General features: G+C 44.2%; 1 protein-coding gene across 1 annotated transcript in view; it reads right to left on the bottom strand.

Annotated features, from left to right (window-relative positions):
• LARS2 (leucyl-tRNA synthetase 2, mitochondrial) overlaps positions 1-20,992 on the bottom strand; it is a 242,795-nt gene that overhangs the window by 96,768 nt on the left and 125,035 nt on the right. The window contains 1 exon segment of the mRNA XM_030203605.1: positions 10,662-10,799. Coding sequence (XP_030059465.1) covers positions 10,662-10,799 — 138 coding nt within the window.

Below are 20,992 nucleotides of genomic sequence, written 5' to 3'. Positions count from 1 at the left end.
AACAGTGCTGAATATTAGCCCCTCATTGTCCAAATTTTATGCACGCTAGTAAAATGAAAGCAAGGAGAGGGAACATGATTGATATGTGCACACAAAAACTGTGCTTACTGCAAAACTCCTGTGCGCCAGACAAAACAGGAAGTGCAAGAGCACTTTGGCACCCTTCCCCTGCACCATGAAAAATAAAAGCTCCCTCACCAACTTTTTGCAGTATAAATACTGGAATGCTCTCCCGCAGCACCTCAAAACGCAAGTGAACCACATCCTCTTCAAGAAGTTGCTGAAGACTTACTTCTTTGTTAAAACTTACTCCCCTAGTTACTCTGCTGATTGATATACCCTTCACGATCCCCACCCTGCTTAGTTTCCCATTGTTAGCTACTGCTCCCTCTGTCTATTCTTTGTCCTCTTTGCAATATTTTCTTACATTGTAAAATTTCCTAATTTTCTGTAAGCCACATTGTGCCTGCATAAGTGGGAAATGTGGGATACAAATGAACCATAAATAAATAAATAAATAAATCCTCTAAGAGCTTCACATCAAAGCACAGGAGAAGAGGTGCCACGAAGGGGCGGGGAAACCCTTATTATCGAAACAAGATGGGCGTCCATCTTTCGTTTCGATAATACGGTTGAGGACGCACAAATCTCAACATTGAGGTCGACCTTTGAGATGGTTGACATAAATGTTGAGATGGTCGACCTTAGAGATGGCCGTCCCCGGTTTTCGGTGATAATAGAAACTGAGGACGCCTATCTCAAAAACGACCAAATCCAACTCATTTGGTCATGGGAGGAGCCAGCATTCGTAGTGCACCAGTCCCCCTGACATGCTAGGATACCAACCGGGCACCCTAGGGGGCACTGCAGTGGACTAACTGATGCACTAACTGAACGGAAAAAGCCCTTAGTGATTCGGAAAGGAACGGGCATGCATGAAGGAAATCGCATGCAAATGAGCTGCTCACTGTTAGCTCATTTGCACACAATTTCCTTCCTAAGGAGGGGGAGCTAGTGCAGAGCAGCCAAGAATATTATATGCAGATACTGATTTTGTACCTGGGGCAATGGAGAATTAAGTGACTTGCCCAGAGTCACAGGGAGCTGCAGGCTCCTTAGAAAGAAGGTGTCATTGGGGCTGCAGGCATTTAGGACTCCTTTTACTAAGATGTGCTAACTAAATTAGCGCTAGCTAAATGCTGAACAGCCCATTGTCCCCTAGATTCTATATAGTATGACCGAAATTGTGCGCGCAACTTCGGTCGTATTCTGGATTTGCTCGTGCAATTTAATTACTTAACAAGCCAATCAGTGCAAATAACTGCCACTTAACAAGCAGTTATTGACACTAATTGGCATTAATTTGAATTCACGTGAACAACTTGCTAGGCATATTGTGTAAAGCAGTGTGCATAAATTCTAATGCCCGCTGCCAAAAAGAGGGTGTGGCCATGGGTGCACAGTGGGCATTCCCAAATTCTACATGCAGGGTTATAGAAAACACCTGTTCTGCACCTAACTTAGGCGCCAGTATTTACACCATGTTTTACTTGGCATACATGAATACGTCTAGAGTTGGGCACAGGCATGGCCGCTAGGCATATTTCATAAATCCGCAAGGTGCAATTCTATAAACTGTACCTAAATCTAGGCACAGTTTACAGGATACGCCTAGGTGGAAATACTTTTGGTGCCGATTTTTCAGGCGCCATATGTAGAATGTAGTTCTGTGTGCCTATGGGCTGCATGGCACTTTATGAACACTAATTTATTAGTGTGCACTAAATCTGTTAACACACTTTAGTAAAAGAACCCCTTTAAAGCGCTAAAATTTCCAGTGCTTACACTGGATTGATTTACAACAATCAAAACACATAAAATGGAAGGTACAACTTTTACAAGTAGATATAATATATATGTCAATAAGGCTTAAAATCCAAGACAGACATACAAAAATTGTAACCCATTAAAAAAAATGTATAAATCCAGCGGGGAGTTCCTTTTGCCATATTAATCAGGCAAACACAAATCAGAATTACAGACATAACAGCATTTGATCATAGACCATATCATAAAAGATACAACAGAGAGGTACCCAAACAGAAATTGAATATTTATTATTAAATAATGGAGTAACACTGTGAAGGGGTCTATGTCCCGCCACTTAGGAATAACTTGGGGATAGGAAAAAGGGTGGAAATGGGGATTAGCAGCCGAGAATTAGGCTCAACACCCACAGGAAGTGATATGACAGTGGTCTCTGGTAAACCACAAGATCAATCCCTGGGAATAAGTGCAGTGACGGGAAATCACCTGAATACAAAAGACTGCCCACCTAGTTCCTCCAATCAAAGGATTGGACCAGAATTTCTGTCCAATCCAATAATGGGGTGGAGTTTGGAGGAAGAGTACACTGACCTATAAAAGACTCGAACTTGAGAAAGGGGCGGGCACAGTTTTCCTGTGTGAAGACTGAGTGGGAGGGCGCTTGACCACAAGCTGAGGCCTGCACTGCTAGGAAGGAGGTACAGAACCGCTATTATTGTTCCTTGTGGAATTAGAAATAGTGGAATTAGAGAAGGTGCAGAGAATGGTGACGAAAATGATAAAGGGGATGGGATGACTTCCCTATGAGGAAAGGCTAAAGCGGCAAGGGCTCTTCAGCTTGGAGAAAAGGCGGCTGAGGGGAGATATGATAGAGGTCTATAAAATAATGAGTGGAATTGAACGGGTAGACGTGAAGCGTCTGTTTCCACTTTCCAAAAATACTAGGACTAGGGGGCATGCGATAAAGTTACAAAGTAGTAAATTTAAAATGAACTGGAGGAAATATTTCTTCAATCAATATGTAATTAAACTCTGGAATTCGTTGCCAAAGAATGTGGTAAAGGCGGTTAGATTAGCAGCGTTTGAAAAAGGTTTGGACAGCTTCCTAAAGGAAAAGTCCATAGACCATTATTAAATTGGACTTGGGGAAAATTCACTATTTCTGGGATAAATAGTATAAAATGTTTTGTACTTTTTTGGGATCTTGCCAGGTATTTGTGACCTGGATTGGCCACTGTTGGAAACAGGATGCTGGGCTTGATGGACCTTTGCTCTCTTCAAGCGTAAGTAAAAATGCAGGCACAGACTCTTTCTAAACCTCAATCCAGAGGTGGCCGGTTCAAATCCCGCTGCTGCTCCTTGTGATCGTGGGCAAGTCACTTAACCCTCCATTGCCTCAGGTACAAACTTAGATTGTGAGCCCTCCTGGGACAAATATCCAGTGTACCTGAATGTAACTCACCTTGAGCTACTATTGAAAAAGATGTGAGCAAAATCTAAATAAATAAAAAAATAAAATAAAATAAACAGGAAGAGAGATTTGTTGAGTTGGTGAAATCTGTGAAAGAACTGAAAACTGTTCAGGGAGCTATGATCAAAGATAATATGGTGACCTAAAAAGAAATTAGAGGCTCTTTAGAACTATGAGCATTGTTTAAACCTTTGTTTTTTGAATTTTCCTAACTTTTATGACACCTTTAGAAATGTTGAAGGCATATTTGACTGAAGTATTGAAAATTCCTTTGGACAATGTGCCACCTATCACCCAAGCTTACTATGTGGAAGACGTGAATCAGGGTCTTAAAGCTGAGGGGGTTAGAGATTCATTTGAGAATCTTAATGTAACAGAACTATTTCTGCTTTATGGATCAAATATCTTTGGGTCTACTACTACTACTATTTAGCATTTCTATAGCGCTACAAGGCATATGCAGCGCTGCACAAACATAGAAGAAAGACAGTCCCTGCTCAAAGAGCTTACAATCTAGTAGACAAAAAATAAAGCAAACAAATCAATTAATGTGTAGAGGAAAGAGGAGAGGAGGGTAGGTGGAGGCGAGTGGATACAAGTGTTACGAGTCAAAAGCAATATTAAAGAGGTGGGCTTTCAATCTAGATTTAAAGATGGTCAAAGATGGGGCAAGACGTAGGGGCTCAGGAAGTCTATTCCAGGCGTAGGGTGCAGCAAGACAGAAGGAGCAAAGTCTGGAGTTGGCAGTAGCGGAGAAGGGAACAGATAAGAAGGGAACGGAGTGCACGGGAAGGGGTGTAGGGAAGGACGAGTGTGGAGAGATACTGGGGATGAGTACATTTATAGGTTAGTAGAAGAAGTTTGAACAGGATGCGAAAACGGATAGGGAGCCAGTGAAGCGACTTGAGGAGAGGGGCAGTATGAGTAAAGCGACCCTGACGGTAGACGAGATGGGCAGCAGAGTTTTGAACTGACTGGAGAGGGGAGAGGTGACTAAGTGGGAGGCCAGCAAGAAGCAGATTGCAGTAGTCCAAACGAGAGGTGACAAGGATGTGGATGAGGGTTTTGGTAGAGTGCTCAGAAAGAAAGGGGCGGATTTTACGGATGTTGTAAAGAAAGAAACGGCAGGTCTTGGCGATCTGCTGGATATGAGCAGAGGAGAGAGAAAAGATAACCCCAAGGCTTCGAGCTGAGGAGACAGGGAGAATGAGACAGCCATCAACAGAAATAGAAAACAGGGGGAGCGGGGAGGTGGGTTTGGGGGGGGGGGGGGGGGAATGAGAAGCTCGGTTTTGGTCATATTTAATTTCAGGTGGCATTGAGACATCCAGACAGCAATGTCAGACAAGCACGCTGAAACTTTGGTTTGGATGCAAGGTGAGATATCAGGGGTAGAAAGGTAGATTTGGGAGTCATCAGCAGATGGTAGGAAAAGCCATGGGATGAGATTAATGAACCAAGAGAAGAAGTGTAGATAGAAAAGAGGAGGGGACCAAGAACAGAACCCTGAGGTACGCCGACAGGCACAGGGATAGAAATAGAAGAGGATCCACCAGAGTGAACACTAAAGGTGCGGTTCCTGACCTAGCCAGAGCTACTCAAATGAGGAGGAAAGTCTCTTTGGCTTTCAAACTTCAAGTGATAGCACTGGGAGAGACTTTTCCCCTGCAATTTCCATGTAAATGTGTGGTAAAGTTGAGGAGAGGGGCAATTTTGTGTTTCTTGATCCAATACACTTAAAGAATTTTCTGGATGCTAGGTCCCCTCCAGTACTGACTGTGTCCTTTCCTACTGTAATCTGGTTGATAGTGCTACTTGAGGAGAATGAGTCTGGAATCTGATTTAAATGTCCTAAGAATTGCTGCTCTAGAAGAAATTTTCTTTTGTTGCTTTGCTGAAAGGATATCTCTTATCCTTTTTTTTCCTGGCTCCTTATTTTCCTGATAATGTGGCTTTTTTTGTATGTTCCACTCTTAATAATTTATTTCCTTTGTTTTCTATGGGCCCTGTATACTAAGCCTCATTAGCGTTTTTAGCGCACGCTAAATGCTAGAGATGCTCATATGTTCCTATGGGCAACTTAGGGATCCTTTTACAAAAGTGCGCTGAAAAATGGTTTGCGGTAGTGTAGGAGCGGGTTTTGAGTGTGCATCGATCCATTTTTTTAGCGCACCTATAAAAAAGGCCTTTTAAAACTTTTGCCAAAAATGGATGTGCAGCAAAATGAAAATTGCCACGTGTCCATTTTGGCTCTGAGACCTTACCGCCAGCCATTGACCTAGCAGTAAAGTCTCATGCAGTAACAGGGCAGTAATGACCTACGCGTGACAAATGCCACTTGGCACGCATCCATTACGTGCGCCCGAAAATAAAAAATATTTTCCGGATGCGCGCCAAAATGCAATTTCTGCAAGAGCCACGAGGTAGTCGGGCAGTAACTCCATTTTGGAGCGCGTAGACACTTACGTGGCTTAGTAAAAGGCCCCCTCTGCGTTTAGCATGTGCTAATTATTAGTGTGCACTAAAAATGCTAATATGCCCTTAGCACTGCTTAGTAAACTGGGCCTTTAGTGTTATTATGGTTTAAATTAGATTTATCTTGGGAGTGAGGTGTAATTTATTTACTAAACATTCAATAAAAAATAAAATTAAAAAAAGAAATGGAAAAGAGAGAGGAGTAACAAAAGGAGGGGACCTGAAAAGGAGAAGAGATTTAAATAATATTGATCAATTTTCAACTCATTTTATTTATGTATATTTATTCTCTTACCTTGTGAGGGTTCGGATCTCTTTATTTATATACTAGTAAAAAAAGGCCCGTTTCTGGAAGAAATGAAACGGGTGCTAGGATAATGATCCCCCCCTCCGAGTTCCAGGCCCCCCCTCCCTCCCTCTGTCCATCCTCCGAGTTCCAGTCCCCCCATCCCCCCTCCGATTTCCAGACCCTCCTCCCCGAGTTCCAGACCCCCCCGCACCCATCCAAAATCGCCACCCCCCTCTCTCAGTCTCAGACACGTCCTTGCGATACCTCCACCCACAGCCCTCCCCTCCCCGACTGTCCCCGCCCATCCCCCTACGTGCACGTCACCCCCCTCCAAAATCAGCAACCCCCCTCTTCTACCCTCCCCTCCCCCCCTCTTACCGTTGTCCTGGCGGCAGCAGTGAAGAGCAAGCAGGCTCGGCGAGTCTGCTGCCTTCCCGTCTCTTTGCTCTCAGCTGTGACTCTGGTCCCGGCCTCATTTCCTGTTTCCGCAAGGGCGGGACCTGAATCAGAGCTGAGAGCGAAGAGAAGGGAAGGCAGCAGGCTCGCTGAGCCTGCTCGCCCTTCACTGCTGCCGCCGGGACCCCGGTAAGAGGGGGGAGGGGAGGGTAGCAGAGGGGAGGTTGTCGATTTTGGAGGGGGGGGGCGACGTATAAAGTGTTGAAGCTGGTGCTCGAGATTGTAGTTGCACGCTTCCCACCTTAGTGGTCCGCTAAAGTTTTGAAACGTCTCTGCCCGCCGGTCCGCTAAAGTTTTGAAGCTGCTCCTCAAGATTGTGGTCGCGCGCTTCCCGCCTCCCTGGGCCAGTGACGTCAGGAGATCAGGATGTGGTTACGATCGCAGGTAGCCTCATCAGAACGGTGGCAGAGCAAATTATTATAGTAGATTGCATATTTAGATGCTTGATGTTACGCCATTATTTATTAATATTTATGCATTTAATTTCTGATTGGGTGCTTTTTTGTCCCTGTGCCCTGATCATATTGCATTCTGTATCATTAACATATAGTGTATTATCAAATTTTATGTCTTTAAGCCTAATTTGTATTTGTCTGATCTCTATGGAACAAGGAATTCCTTCCTGTTATATATATTTTTAATAGGCTAAAATTTGTGCGTGCTTGTCTTGGATTTTAGAAATTTATTGATCTATATATTATATACATTTTTTTTCACAAACAGAAGTTGTGCCCTTCTTTTTAATATATTTTGACTGTCGTGGGTCAGCACAACTTTCACATGGTTAGTGCGGAAAGTCCAGTGTTCTAAATGCAGGGAACCCAAATAACTGCTCCTTTCTAAGAAATACCCGCAGCATGTATGTGCCAAAAGGAATCTGTCTGGATAAGAAAATCAACTGTTTCAAATACAATTTCCTACTAAGTTTATGCATTTAGTTCTGGGGTAATAAATCACTTCTCACTTTTAATTTTACAGTTGTTTGATACTGGCAGCTAGTAGTATTTTCTCCATTAAGTTTTACTATATTTACAGACAGCTAATTTTTTGCTTGTTTGAGCACTGCTGGAACCTTTAGTTGCTCTACCCGAGTAAAGGTGTCAACCTCAGACCTTTTTCTTATCCCACTGTTTCTAGAACAGGGGCTGTGTCTTCCTTTCTGACAAGATGGGAGAATACATCCCTTGGAGACAGAAATCAGGGCTGGTATAAATAACCAGCCCAGGCGGAGGGGGCGATTCCTGTCTTTGGTTCAGATCCTTGGCCAATGTACCACCGTGCAAGGGAACCAAGATTTTGGCTCAGAGTCCCTGGCCATTCCCTTAACTCCCATGCAAGGAGACTAAATTTAACTAGCAACCTCCTAGCTGCAGCATCTCCTTGCCTACTAAAAGAAAGATCTTTGACTAATACAGTCTAAGTACAGGGAGTGGGGATCAGGCTGAGAGCTAGGAAAGCTGATGGACAATTCAAGGGAGTACAGGTACAGGGAACCTGTCTATTATCAGTGCCTGTTGTGAAGCAGAAAAAGGAGAGAGAGAAGTGCTACATAATCCAGTTGGAGAAGAACAAGCAAGGCAAAGCTTCTCAACATTAGATGTCCCTCTGGGGAGAGCTAGCTTTACACTAAGAAAAGTGTATCTAAGTGAAGAAGTAGTAGAAAGGAGAAACTAAGTGTGTTGATCCATCGAGTATATATTTGTTTAAAGGATGTAAGTGGTGTAAACAGTTGCTTGGAAGCATTGCCCCAGTTATTTGGTCTTCAATTTTCAGTAAACCCCTCACAATCTGCAACATATAACGCCAGTCCAAGAAATATATTTATGTAGACCAGTCACCTGGGAACCTACACATTCAAAATCCCCTCTTTTGCAAGGTAGATGGAATTAACTTCTCAGATGAGATCTTGTCCTCCCAACTGTCTTCTCTATGTTCTTCCAGCTCTCCTTTCAGCCTCAGTTTTGGTAGAAAATTAGTTCTTAGTTCTTTCAAACTCTTGTATCCTATTGCTTCTGTTTACTAGTTTACAGATGTACCTCTGAAGACACATACATTCTCTATTTGTCCCCTCTCTGCTAAGAACACATTTCTTCTGGCCCCTTTTCTACTCAGGTCAGGGTGTATTATGATTCTAGTAAGTTCATGCTGTGATGTTTGGTGATGGACATCTTTCACACACACTTGGGGAAGAGCCTGAAAAAATTGGCCATTTTTTCCAATATAGCAAAGAAAATCACCTCAGTAAAATCAACAGTAGAAATCTTCTTTCATTAGAATAGATATTAAGGAAATGTGGACGGGCATAACCGAAAGGGACGTCCAAGTTTTGATGAAGACGTCCTCGCAAAATGTCCCCATCCAGGGGCGGGTAAACCTGTATTTTCGAAACAAGATGGACGTCCATCTTTCGTTTTGGTAATACTGTCAGGGACGCCCAAATCCTGAAATTTGGTCGTCCCTAAACTTGGTCGTTTCTGATTTTCGGCGATAATTGAAACCAAGGACGTCCATCTTAGAAACGACCAAATGCAAGCCATTTGGTGGCGGGAGAAGCCAGTATTTGTAGTGCACTGGTCCCCCTGACATGCCAGGACACCAACCGGGCACCCTAGGGGACACTGCAGTGAACTTCAGAAATTGCTCCCAGGTACACAGCTCCCTTACCTTGTGTGCTGAGCCCCCCAAACCCCCCCTAAAACCCACTACCCACAACTGTACACCACTACCATAGCCCTTGCGGGTGAAGGGGGGCACTTAGATGTTGGTACAGTGGGTTTCTGGTGGGTTTTGGAGGGCTCACTGTATCCTCTACAAATGTAACAGGTAAGGGGGGGGATGGGCCTGGGTCCGCCTGTCTGAAGTGCACTGCACCCACTAAAACTGCTCCAGGGACCTGCATACTGCTGTGATGGACCTGAGTATGACATCTGAGGCTGGCATAGAGGCTGGCAATCAATATTTTTACAGATGTTTTTTGAGGGTGGGAGGGGGTTTGTGACCACTGGGGGAGTAACGGGAGGTCATCCCCGATTCTCTCCGGTGGTCATCTGGTCATTTTGGGCACCTTTTTATGCCTTGTTCGTAAGAAAATCAGGACCAGGTAAAGTCGTCCAAGTGTTCGTCAGGGACGTACTTGTTTCTTTCGATTATGGGTTGAGGATGTCCAAGTGTTAGGCACGCCCGAGTCCCACCTTCGCTACGCCTCCGACACGCCCCCTTGAACTTTGGCTGTCCCTGCGACAGACAGCAGTTGGGGACGTCCAAAATCAGCTTTCGATTATACCGATTTGGACGACCCTGTGAGGACGTCCATCTTCCAATTTATGTCGAAAGATGGGTGTCCTTCACTTTCGAAAATGAGCCCAAAAAGCATCCACTGGGCTTGTAATGTGTGGCATCAATGAAACAAATGCACGTAACTGTAAAATTGCAGGATTAACAAAAAGGTGAAGAACCTCAAATTGCCAAAACGTCTGACTAGGGGAACAGCAAAGTGGAAGAAGCTAAAACATAAAAACATTGCTACTGGCCCAAAAAGACTGATATAAAAAGCAATTTCAGTCAAAGATCTGAAGCCACATTCAGTATATATGGCAAATTGAGGTAAACTGAAGCAGGCTGTGGGAGGGACTGCTGCTATGCGGGAACTCCCATGCATTCCTAGAAAGATTTACATTTTTCTAGAAAGCTATAAAGCAAATTTCACAGCTATAAAGTAGCACATAGTCATATGATTCACGTGATTTGGTTGTCTTTTTTTTTCTGCTCCTATGTTTAGACATTTTATTGACAATAGTGAAATACAACCGAGAAACCACAAACAGGCCAGGTACATTAAAACCATCATCCATTTTCAATATAAATTCTATATTTCCCCCTCCCCTTAATGATCAACCAAATCTTAGGATTCAGTCATAATGAAAATTCTAGCTTCCCTGAAGATATGTAACTGGAGCACTACAAGTAAGTAAATCCCATATATCTTCCTCCCCTCTTATCCCAACCCAATATGGCATTGACTAAGGGATCTGAATGTCTGGGCTCTTATGACTCCCAGATCCCCTTAAGGCAAGATGTACATGTCTTTAGTGAAGGCTGTCTTCCAAATGTGTCTCAGACTGAATAAAAATATAAGTTCTTTACCTGTATTTCACCATATTTTGATTATTGCAAAAATGGCTGAAGAATCTAGCATAATATAAATGCATAACTGCATGCTCCTTTCCTCCAACATACAAGTCCACAGGCATCCAGTAATCTGCTAGGGCTTTATCAAAAGGCCTAGAAGAGAGAAATACAGCAAGAAGAGATGATTCAACAAGGGGTGCTCAGAAAGGGGGTACATTTTTTTTTAATATGTTGGGTAATCTGTGAAGAGGCCTTGAAAAATGAGCTTCTTAAATACACGTTAGTATTTTATATACTGTGTGGAAGGAGCTGCACAATTCATAAAATAGATGTAGCTCAATCTCCTGAAGCAGGTGAACACTTGCCAAAAGTACGTACATACATTTTACTCAATGTGCATGCTGACCTGCATGCATAGGAATGTAAGCAAAATGGCATCAAGGACACGGAAATCAAACTTAGGCTAGAAGGATACATTCCTACTCCTGCTGATAGGCCATCAGAAAAAAATGTTCCCTGTCCCTGACATGAGGAGGAACCAGGCAGCCATGTTCTCGGCCTGGGTGTGCCTCATTGTGTTAGTATTTACTACTACTAATCATTTCTATAGCGCTACTAGACATACACAGCACTGTACACTGGACATGAAGAGACAATCCCTGCTCAACAGAGCTTACAATCTAATTAGGACAAACAAACAGGACAAATAAGGGATACGGGAATTACTAAGGTGGGAATGATAAAACATGGGTACTTCTTCTTGCCTCACTCACACCCTCCCCAGGCAGCATGTCCTTCTCCCTGTCTCATTCACACCCCACTCATATCCAGCATGCCCCCTCTGCTACCTCCCCACCACACACAGACAGGGGTGTAATTTTTTTTAGTATAATATAAGATTAAATATATGAATTTGTAGTTCCCTTTTTGGGTTCAACGGATACACTAGTCTTACTCAATTTTGAGGGTGGGCGAGGGGATAGAGTTTTGTTCTGGGGGAGGGTTATGCTCATTGGATAAGTGAAGGGCTATAAGAAACAAGGCCCTTGGCTATCATTTGTGCTCTTTCAGATTTTATAAGGGGGTAGAGGGAGGAGGGTGGTTGAGGGAAGAAACTGTGATATGTGGTTGATTATATATTCTTTGTTTACTTGACAGTGGAAAATGTGATTGTTTTAACTTGTTTTGCATGATTTTCCTATTGTCAAATAAAATAATTTACAATAAATATATGAATTTGTACCCTGGGAGGGGGTCTGAGTTATGGAGAGGCTCTGAAGGTAGCTGCAAGTGATGGGTATGGTTCTTCATGTTTCAACGGTTTTTATTGATAATACTAGTAAAAAAGGCCCGTTTCTGTTTTAAAGGAAACGGGCGCTAGCAAGGTATTCCTCAGAGTGTGTATGTTTGAGAGACTGTGTGTGAGACATAGTGAATGTGCGAGAGTGTGTGTGTGTGACAGTGTGTGTGTGACAGAGAGAGAATGAGACTGGGTGCGAGTGTGTGTGTGAGAATGAGAGTATGTGCCAGGGTCGTCCCCTCCCTCCCAGTTCCAGGGTCGTCCCCCCCCACCGTCTGTCTCCCAGTTGCAGGGGGGTCCCCCCTCCCTTTTTCCCAGTTGCAGGGTGGCCCTCCCTCCCTCCCTCCCAGTTGCAGGGTCTGTCTGTCTCCCCCCTCCTTTTGTCCTCCACGTTTTAAGGCACTGTCTATCCAGTTGAAACAGCTTTAGACTTGTTTCAGATGGAACAACAATTTTAAAACGCCAATGTGAAGCAGCAGCTCTTAGGTTTGCTTGGTTTTGAGTGTATACCAATGACGGCTGCGTAGGGGAGTGGAAACTGAGATTAACCAATGGGCTTCCTTGCTTACCGTAGACTTACTACTACTACTACTTAACATTTCTAGAGCGCTACTAGGGTTACGCAGCGCTGTACAAATTAACGAATAAGGACGGTCCCTGCTCAGAAGAGCTTACAATCTAAAAGACGAAATGCCAAGTTGGGGTAGATGAGATTTCCTGAGAAGAGATGAAGTGATTAGGTGCCGAAGGCGACATTGAAGAGGTGGGCTTTGAGCAATGATTTGAAGATGGGTAGGGAGGGGGCCCGGCGTATGGGCTTGCGTTGCTCACTTCCACTCCTGTGCATTAAACGTCCTGCAGCATCTCATAGGTTTGCTTCGTTTGTTTTGAGTGAACGGGGATGACGGCTGCGCTGGAGTCGGACCCGCTGCTCTGTCCCTCCCCCCTCTTCCGAGTCGACACTGGACCCCGACGGCCGCCCTGAGCCCTCACCTGGCTCCTCCACATTGTTCAGTCGCCGCAGCCGCTCGCTCACCGTCCTCCCTCTTCGTCCTCTCCGACAGTCCGAATCTCTTGGAGAGGAGAGGGAAGGCGGCGGCGGTTTTTTGAGGGCGGGTGGTTCGGGAGGTTGGTAGCCAGTTTCGAGCGATGCCTAGGCAGGGGGAGGAGTAGGGAAACATGCTTCGCGTGCTTCCCTACTCCTCCCCTTGCCTGGGTCGTTGTTTGCTGCTGGCTGGGTCGTGGTTTGTTGTTGAGCGTCAGGCTGGTGACGTCACCCGAGGCGCACCCATTCAGTGGGATTCCTGACGTCATCTTGATCTACAGCACCTAGCAGACCATGGGAAGCCAGGCAGCTTCCGAACGTTGGAGGTGAGAATTATTATATAGGATATTAAACATATAAACAAAGAATAGAACAAATATTTCAGCAATTCCTATTCAGTTCAAATTGCAGGCCCAATTTGTTCAAATATGTGCAGGCTAATACTTGCATCATCCACCTTTACATATTTTCTTTCCCACCCTGACCCCTCCCTTATCCCACCCCTCCCCTAAGTCCCACCTAGAAAAACTCCCCAACTTTACTGGTGAAAGATCGTTCTAACTCCCTCCCCCCTCACAACCACAAAAAAAATAAAAAAAAGTCCTCCTCTCACCCCCCCCCCCCCCCCCCACCCTGGATCATCCCGAAAGAGAATTCATAATAAAACTGCGTGCCCTAGGCGATACATATTGGATGTATGGGTCCCAGATCTCCAAGAACTGTTTCTTCTTTTGGGGGGACATTCCCACCAACCTGCGCTACAACAACAAAAGCTCATGTAGCTGATTGCGCCAATGCCAAAAATCTGGTGGTTGATCACCCACACGCTCAAAATAAGTTGTTTGCCCAGGGGACAGGCATTTCTGACTAAGAGTTGAGCACCTCTACCCCGCAAAGCAAAAAGTCTGTATTTATCTAGTAGCACTCCAAGTAAGACAAGGGATTGGCACCTTCAACAGCTTTCCCAGAAAATGAAATATAGCCAGCCAAAATTTTTGGACCATTGGGCATTCCCAGAGAGTGAAAAAAAAGTCCCCACTTGACTTCTACATTTGGAACACAGAGGATCCTCCACTCCCCCCATATTGAAAATTGAGCCTTCGTGAGATATGCTCTGTGCAAAATACGATACTGACATGTACATAAGTCCGCATTAACAGGTAGAGCTGGGATGGCTGCCGAAAGCTGATCAAAATCTAATGTCAGATCCGTGTATCCCAAGAACAAAGCCCACCGATCTCTAATTGATCCCTTATTTTTGAGAGGAGCCAAAAGTGTTAGTGCTTTATATAATCACCTAAGAGTGAACTGATTACATGTCCACTCATCTCGGGGGCTGGAGTAGACGGATAAATGGGTAGATTTCGTCTTCATTTCCACCCAATTATGGAATGCCTTGCTGAGAGCTGTTCCACAAACCAGAATCATTTCAGCATCGGGAATCTACCTAGGACCAGCCTATCTCGGAAAGCCTTCTTCAAAGATTCCACATATATCCTACAGTCCTTCCAGCATCTGCGGCTGTTTTGTGTTTGGTATGTGCTGCACATTGCAGGGGCCCTGTTTCCTCTTGGTCCACCGATTCCAGCCGTTGGTCTTCATCAGCCTTCCTGTCCTGCTGGTGGGATCAGCTTGCTGTACAGCTGTTTTCGACGAAGATCTCGAGTGGCCGGATATCGAGATCTGATTATCTGCCATAATATATCTCAGCGAGTCAAGGCCTAATTTTGGACTCCTTAATTTCTATTCTTTTTGCTCTCTTTTCTCTGCCTACTTGTTTGTTTACTTATTTGTTTAAATATTGTATTTGTATTCCACTGGTCTGGCGATCGCCATTCCAGTCTAATGTAAGCCACTTTGAGCCCGCATCCTGTGGGAAAAGGTGGGGTAAAAATGCACTAAATAAATAAATAAAATAATCCAGAGACCGACAGATGCTCTCCTGGAATAGAATGAAAAAAAAAGGCTCTCATACGTCTGCTATTCACAGCCCCCAATAACTCGCTACCAATCGTACGAACATAATGGGCCAGTTGAATCTAGGCATACATATTGCTGGAGTTGATCTTAATACCTAAAGCTCCCAGGGACAACAACGCACCCTTTGCGTCCAAGACATGCTCCAATCTTGTAATATCCATAGCCTCCCATCTTCGAAACACCAGATTGTCTGAGCTCGGAAGAAAGCTTGGGTTACCCCATTTGGGCAATAGATCAGAGACCACCTGCGAAATTCCCCAGTACTTAGTCAAATCTTTCTACTTCTCTCAGAGGCCTTAACAACATACTCATATTCATGTCTGCTGGGATTTCCTTCCTGGGGGCTTGCAATAAGTAATATAAGTGACATGGATGAAAGAAGGCCCTTTCTAGGTCCCTTGGAGTATAGAACTGTCGGTCTACAAACCAGTCTCCTAGATGCAGAAGCAGACAGGCTTGATTATAACGCCTTAAATTAGGGACCCCCAGGCCTCTCTCCCTCCACGACCCCAATATCAAGTGAAAGGGCATTCTGGATTTGCCTCCCCCCAGATAAATTTGCCTGTATGTTTATATAACAAGGTTAAATCTTTTCTAAAAATGCGCAGTGGTAATGTTTGGAGAGCACAGAGCCATCTTGGGAATTCCATCATTTGAAATAAATGTATCTGTCCATGTAGGGATAGTGGTAGAGGTCTCCATCTGGTGAGACATTCTACAGTGTGCTCTAACAAATGTGAGATGTTCAAATGATATAGGGACGAGACTTTCATTGTGAGTTGGATGCCTAAATATCTAAAAGACTTGTGTGCCCATTTAAGTGAAAATCCTGATTCCCATTCCTGCTTTACCTGCAGCATAGAGGCTGTGCTAGCGACTTGGAAAGATTTAGTTTAAATCCCGCAAAATCTCCATATTCTTGAAAAAGCTCCAGAACTGCCGCCAAAGATGTGCGAGGCTTAGTAATATGGATCAACAAATCATCTGCCAACGCTGAAATTTTTAAAACGGAGCTCCCCATAGCCACTCCTAAAATATGTGGGTGGGAGCTAATTTTTCTGATAAGTGGATCTAATGAAAGCATGAAAAGCAGTGGTGCCTCGTCAAATTGGAAACACTGCAGATCGTTCTCCATTCACCCAGACAAATGCTCTTGGGTCAGCATATAGCACTTTTACCGCCTCACCAAAAAATCCCTCTATGCCTACCCTCTTCAGCATGGCAAACATATATTGCCAGGTAACCCAATTGAAGGCCTTCTCTGCATCAAAACTAATTAAAAGAGACTGTGCCTTTGACCGTTCCACCACCTCCAATGACGCCAAAATTGCTCAAATAATTTTAGACACCGATCTTCCTTTAACAAAACCCACCTGGGGGTGGTATATCAAATCTGGGAGGACATGTGATAATCTATTTGCCAACATTTTTGCATACAATTTAACATCACAATTTAGCAGAGAGATGGGGCGGAAAGACCCTGGATCTTCTGGGCTCCTCCCCGGTTTTAACAAAACAACCATTTGTGCCACTTTAAAAGATTCTGGAAGGGCCCCGACGTCACCACCGAATTAAAGAGATTCACCAGAGGAGATTTGATATGTTCATAAAGCAATTTGTAGAATTCCACCCCATAACTGTCTGGCCCCAGCGTCTTCTGAAGCTTACTTTGTTGCATTGCAAGCTGAAGGTCTCCCTCTGTGATAGGTGCATTCAGAAATTCTCTTTGTGCCTCTGTAATTGTCAGTAATGTCAGGTTATCTAAACGTAGATCACTATCCGACATCCCATCTGTGGGCTCCTGATACAATAGTTTGTAATAATCCTGCAAATGGGCTGCAATATCTGCATCTTTCTGAATCTGATGGCCTCTTGTGTCTCAGAGTTGCATTATGCGGGTTGTCCCTCTCCTCCCTTTAATTAGCCTGGCTAGCATACTCCCTGCCTTATTACCATGCCGAAAAAGTTGATAGCGATAGTATAATTGTGATTTCCTCGCTCTCTGATGTAGGAACTCATTTAACTCTCTCTGGGCAGTCAAAAGTGCCTCCCTAGTATTTATCGTTCAGGTTGCCCCATGTATAATTCTTTGTATTACCTTCTCCAATCTCAGTATTCCTCTATTTCTCATTTTACGGGCATGAACACAGTAACTAATTATTTCCCCTCTTATCACCACTTTGGCCATTTCCCAAAAGAGAGCATGCTGATGTAGATGCATCTCGTTATTGCCTACATACTCTTCCCATTTCTCCCGAAGGAAGGAATTGAACTTGGTGTCCCAATGTAAATCTAAGGGGAGCCTCCAGCCTCCACTCAGTTGTATCCCTTTTCCCACAGTTAGTTGGACCCAGATTAAAGCATGGTCCGATATTTCACAAGGGCCAATTTCCGCCTGGGCTATTCGTGAAAAGAGTAGCTTGGATAGGAAAAAATAATCAATATGTGAATGTGTTGAGTGTACATGCGAAAGATGAGTGTAATCTCTAACATTAGGATCCAACACCCGCCACACATCCACTAAATCTAGGGTGTTACACAAAAAAGGCAATCCTCGGGCATAGTGACACGAGCTTTGGGATACTGCTGAGGACTTATCTGAGGGTCATAAACCATACTGAAATCCCCCCCCAAATACAATATTACCACCCTGAAAGGGGGCCAATAAAGCAATCAACTTACTGAAAAATTGTTTATCAAAAACATTGGGGGCATATACATTGCACAAAATGAGAGGATTCCCTTCCAACTGTACCTCAGCCAAAACATAATGTCCACCCTGATCACGTTTTATCAACTTGACTTGCATATCCAGGCGTCGACGAAAAATAATCATTACACCTGCTGATCTCTGCACCGCCGGAGCCTCCACGATTTACATACATAGTAACATATGGAGGGGCATAATTGAACGAAAACGTCTATCTCCATGGGCGTTTATCTCCGAGAACGGGTCCGTGAAGGGGCGGACCGAACCGTATTTTCGAAAAAAATAGACGTCCATGTTTTATTCGACAATTTGTGAGCTGGGCGTTTTTGTTTTTCAGTGATAATGGAAAATGAAAGCGCCCAGCTCAAAAATGAATAAATCCAAGGCATTTGTTCGTGGGAGGGGCCAGGAGTCGTAGTGCACTGGTCCCCCTCACATGCCAGGACACCAACCGGGCACCCTAGGGGGCACTTTTACAAAAACAAAAAAAAAAGGTAAAAGAGCTCCCAGGTGCATAGCACCCTTCCCTTGTGTGTTGAGCCCCCCAAATTCCCCTCAAAACCCACCGCCCACAAGTCTACACCATTACTATAGCCCTAAGGGGTGAAGGGGGGCACCTACATGTGGGTACAGTGGGTTTTGGGGGCGGTTTGGAGGGCTCCCATTTACCAGCACAAGTGTAACAGGTGGGGGGGGGGGATGGGCCTGGGTCCACCTGCCTGAAGTCCACTGCACCCCCTAATAACTGCTCCAGTGACCTACATACTGCTGCCAGGGAGGTGGGTATGACATTTGAGGGTGAAAATAAAAAGTTGTGAAACGGCATATTTTGTGGTGGGAGGGGGTTTGTGACCACTGGGGGAGTCAGGGGAGGTCATCCCCGATTCCCTCCAGTGGTCATCTGGTCATTTAGGGCACTTTTTGGGGCCTTATTCGTGGAAAAACAGGGTCCAGGAAAAGTGCCCTAAATTCTCGCTAAAAACGCATATTTTTCTTCCATTATCGGCGAAAGGCGCCCATCTCTGATCGCCCGATAACCACGCCCCAGTTCCGCCTTCACCACGCCTTCGACACGCCCCCATCAACTTTGTCCGCATCCGCGACGGAGTGCAGTTGAAAACGTCCAAATTCGGCTTTCGATTATACCGCTTTATTCGTTTTTGTGAGATAAACATCTATCTCCCGATTTGGGTCGCAATATAGGCGTTTTTCTTTTTCAATTATAAGCTGGATAGTAACATAGTAGATGATGGCAGAAAAAGACCTGCACGGTCCATCCAGTCTGCCCAAGAAGATAAATTCATATGTGCTACTTTTTTATTTGTACTGTCCTCTTCAGTGCACAGACCGTATAAGTCTGGCCCGCTTCCCCTTCCTTCAAAACCCTCCGCCTCACCTGAGCCATTCTATCATAGAATCTAGTCACTGGTAGCCCCAAATAGAGCCGACCCCCCCCCCCCAAGCACCCTGCGTTAATAGAATATCAAACCCAGTTGTTACTTATTAATCTCTCACACCTCCAATACCATTAAGTAGAAATAACCTTAAGTATGTAAACCGTAACTATTTATAAACTCGTGTTGGTTTTCATAGCCGCAATAAAACTACAATTGTCACATCGTTTCATGGCTGTGTACACCTATATGCTAAAAAAACAAACAAACAAAAAACTTTTACATCCATTATTTATACTTCTCCCTGCATCTTGTACATGCTAACTCCTATCTTAGTGAACCCACTGCTACCTCTTCCATAAGACTTTTGTAAATAATGTTCTCTACTATAGTGTGAAGGTACCTATTCCCTTCATGACATGTCCATACAAATTACCTCCCCTTCACATGAGCCACCTAAAGCACACCTGAATTAGTGGGTTCCCCATTACATAGTACAACTACTACCTTTTCTATTTCCAGATTAACATTCACAGCTTTGTCTGCAAGGGTCCATTCGCATTACAATGAGAGAAGAGAGAGAGAGAGAAATAGATTAAAAAAAAAAAACCCAAACCAAACCAAAACCTTCCTCATCTGTAATCAGCGTAGTATCTGGATTTACAGTAATTCTCATTTCGGAGAGCACCTGCTGCTCCTCTATGGGAACAGTAGGCAGATTTCCATGCGCCATTTTTATCTCCCATCGTCCTGTGGCCTATCACTGTCACCTTCCTGGTTGACTTTGTAGAAGATTTTCAACTTCCCAGGCCCCTTTTCTCACCATATAATCCGGCTGCCTTTGTTTGTACTGTCCCATGCGCTACTGTGCATATTCTGACATGCTCATATTTGCTTTATCCACTTACAAATCTATCTTCGTGGGAGGCTCCAAAGTATTTCAGACTCTTGTTCTCCCCATATCTCCAAATCACCATATTCTGTATTGTGCTTGCCAGTCTCTGTTCTGGAGGCAGCAAGTTCCCCTTATCATCTTGACCGCATTAGACTCCATATGAGGAAGAACCGCCCCCCCCCCCCCAAAAGAAAAATGCTATATGCTACTATCTGTATGATAGACCTTGTTGTCCATAATTAGGCTTTAAACTTGGCCACTTCTGTAAAATGCTTAGCTCTTTTTTCCTGGAGGTGAGATCCAGTATGAACATTACCTTATCCGCATTAATACAGCTCATACTTCATCAGAGTTCCCGTTGTTAGCCTTCTCTGGAACTATTTGAGCTACAAACTTTGCGGCCAGCTCCGGAGAGGTGAAAAGCTGAGTTTTATTACTGTGCATTACCCGGAGCCGCGCTGGATAGAACAAGGCAAAAGGAATTTTCTTTGAATAAAACAACTGACAGGTTTTTGAAAAAGCCCTCCATTGTGCCACTACTGCTGCAGAAAAGTCTTGGAAGCATAAAATGTGCTCGTTTTCATAAGTTTAAACAATTTAAACAAGCAATTGCATCTGGCAACAATATACTTCTACTACAATTTTACATGTCCAGTGCATTCGACATGGTGAGCCATAAAATATTATTAAACATCCTTGAGTACTTCGGAGTTTGAGATAACGTTCTTAGTTGGTTTAGAGGCTTCCTAAGCACAAGAACATACCAAGTAAAATCTAATTCGAATACGTCAGCTCCATGGATCCCTGAATGCGGAGTCCCCCAAGGATCTTCACTCTCGCCGACCCTCTTCAACCTAATGACACCCCTGGCCAAATCGTTATCCAATCAAGGCCTGAATCCATACATATACGCAGATGATGTCACGATTTACATCCCGTTCAAACATGATTTAAAGGATATCACTAATGACATCAACCACAGCTTCCAAATCTTGCATTCATGGGCGGATGCATTTCAATTA

The sequence above is a fragment of the Microcaecilia unicolor genome, chromosome 1 (assembly GCF_901765095.1).
Source record: "Microcaecilia unicolor chromosome 1, aMicUni1.1, whole genome shotgun sequence".
Classification (NCBI taxonomy): domain Eukaryota; kingdom Metazoa; phylum Chordata; class Amphibia; order Gymnophiona; family Siphonopidae; genus Microcaecilia; species Microcaecilia unicolor.
The sequence above is the reverse complement of the archived record's forward strand: the minus strand, read 5'-3'. Positions and strand labels throughout refer to the sequence as shown.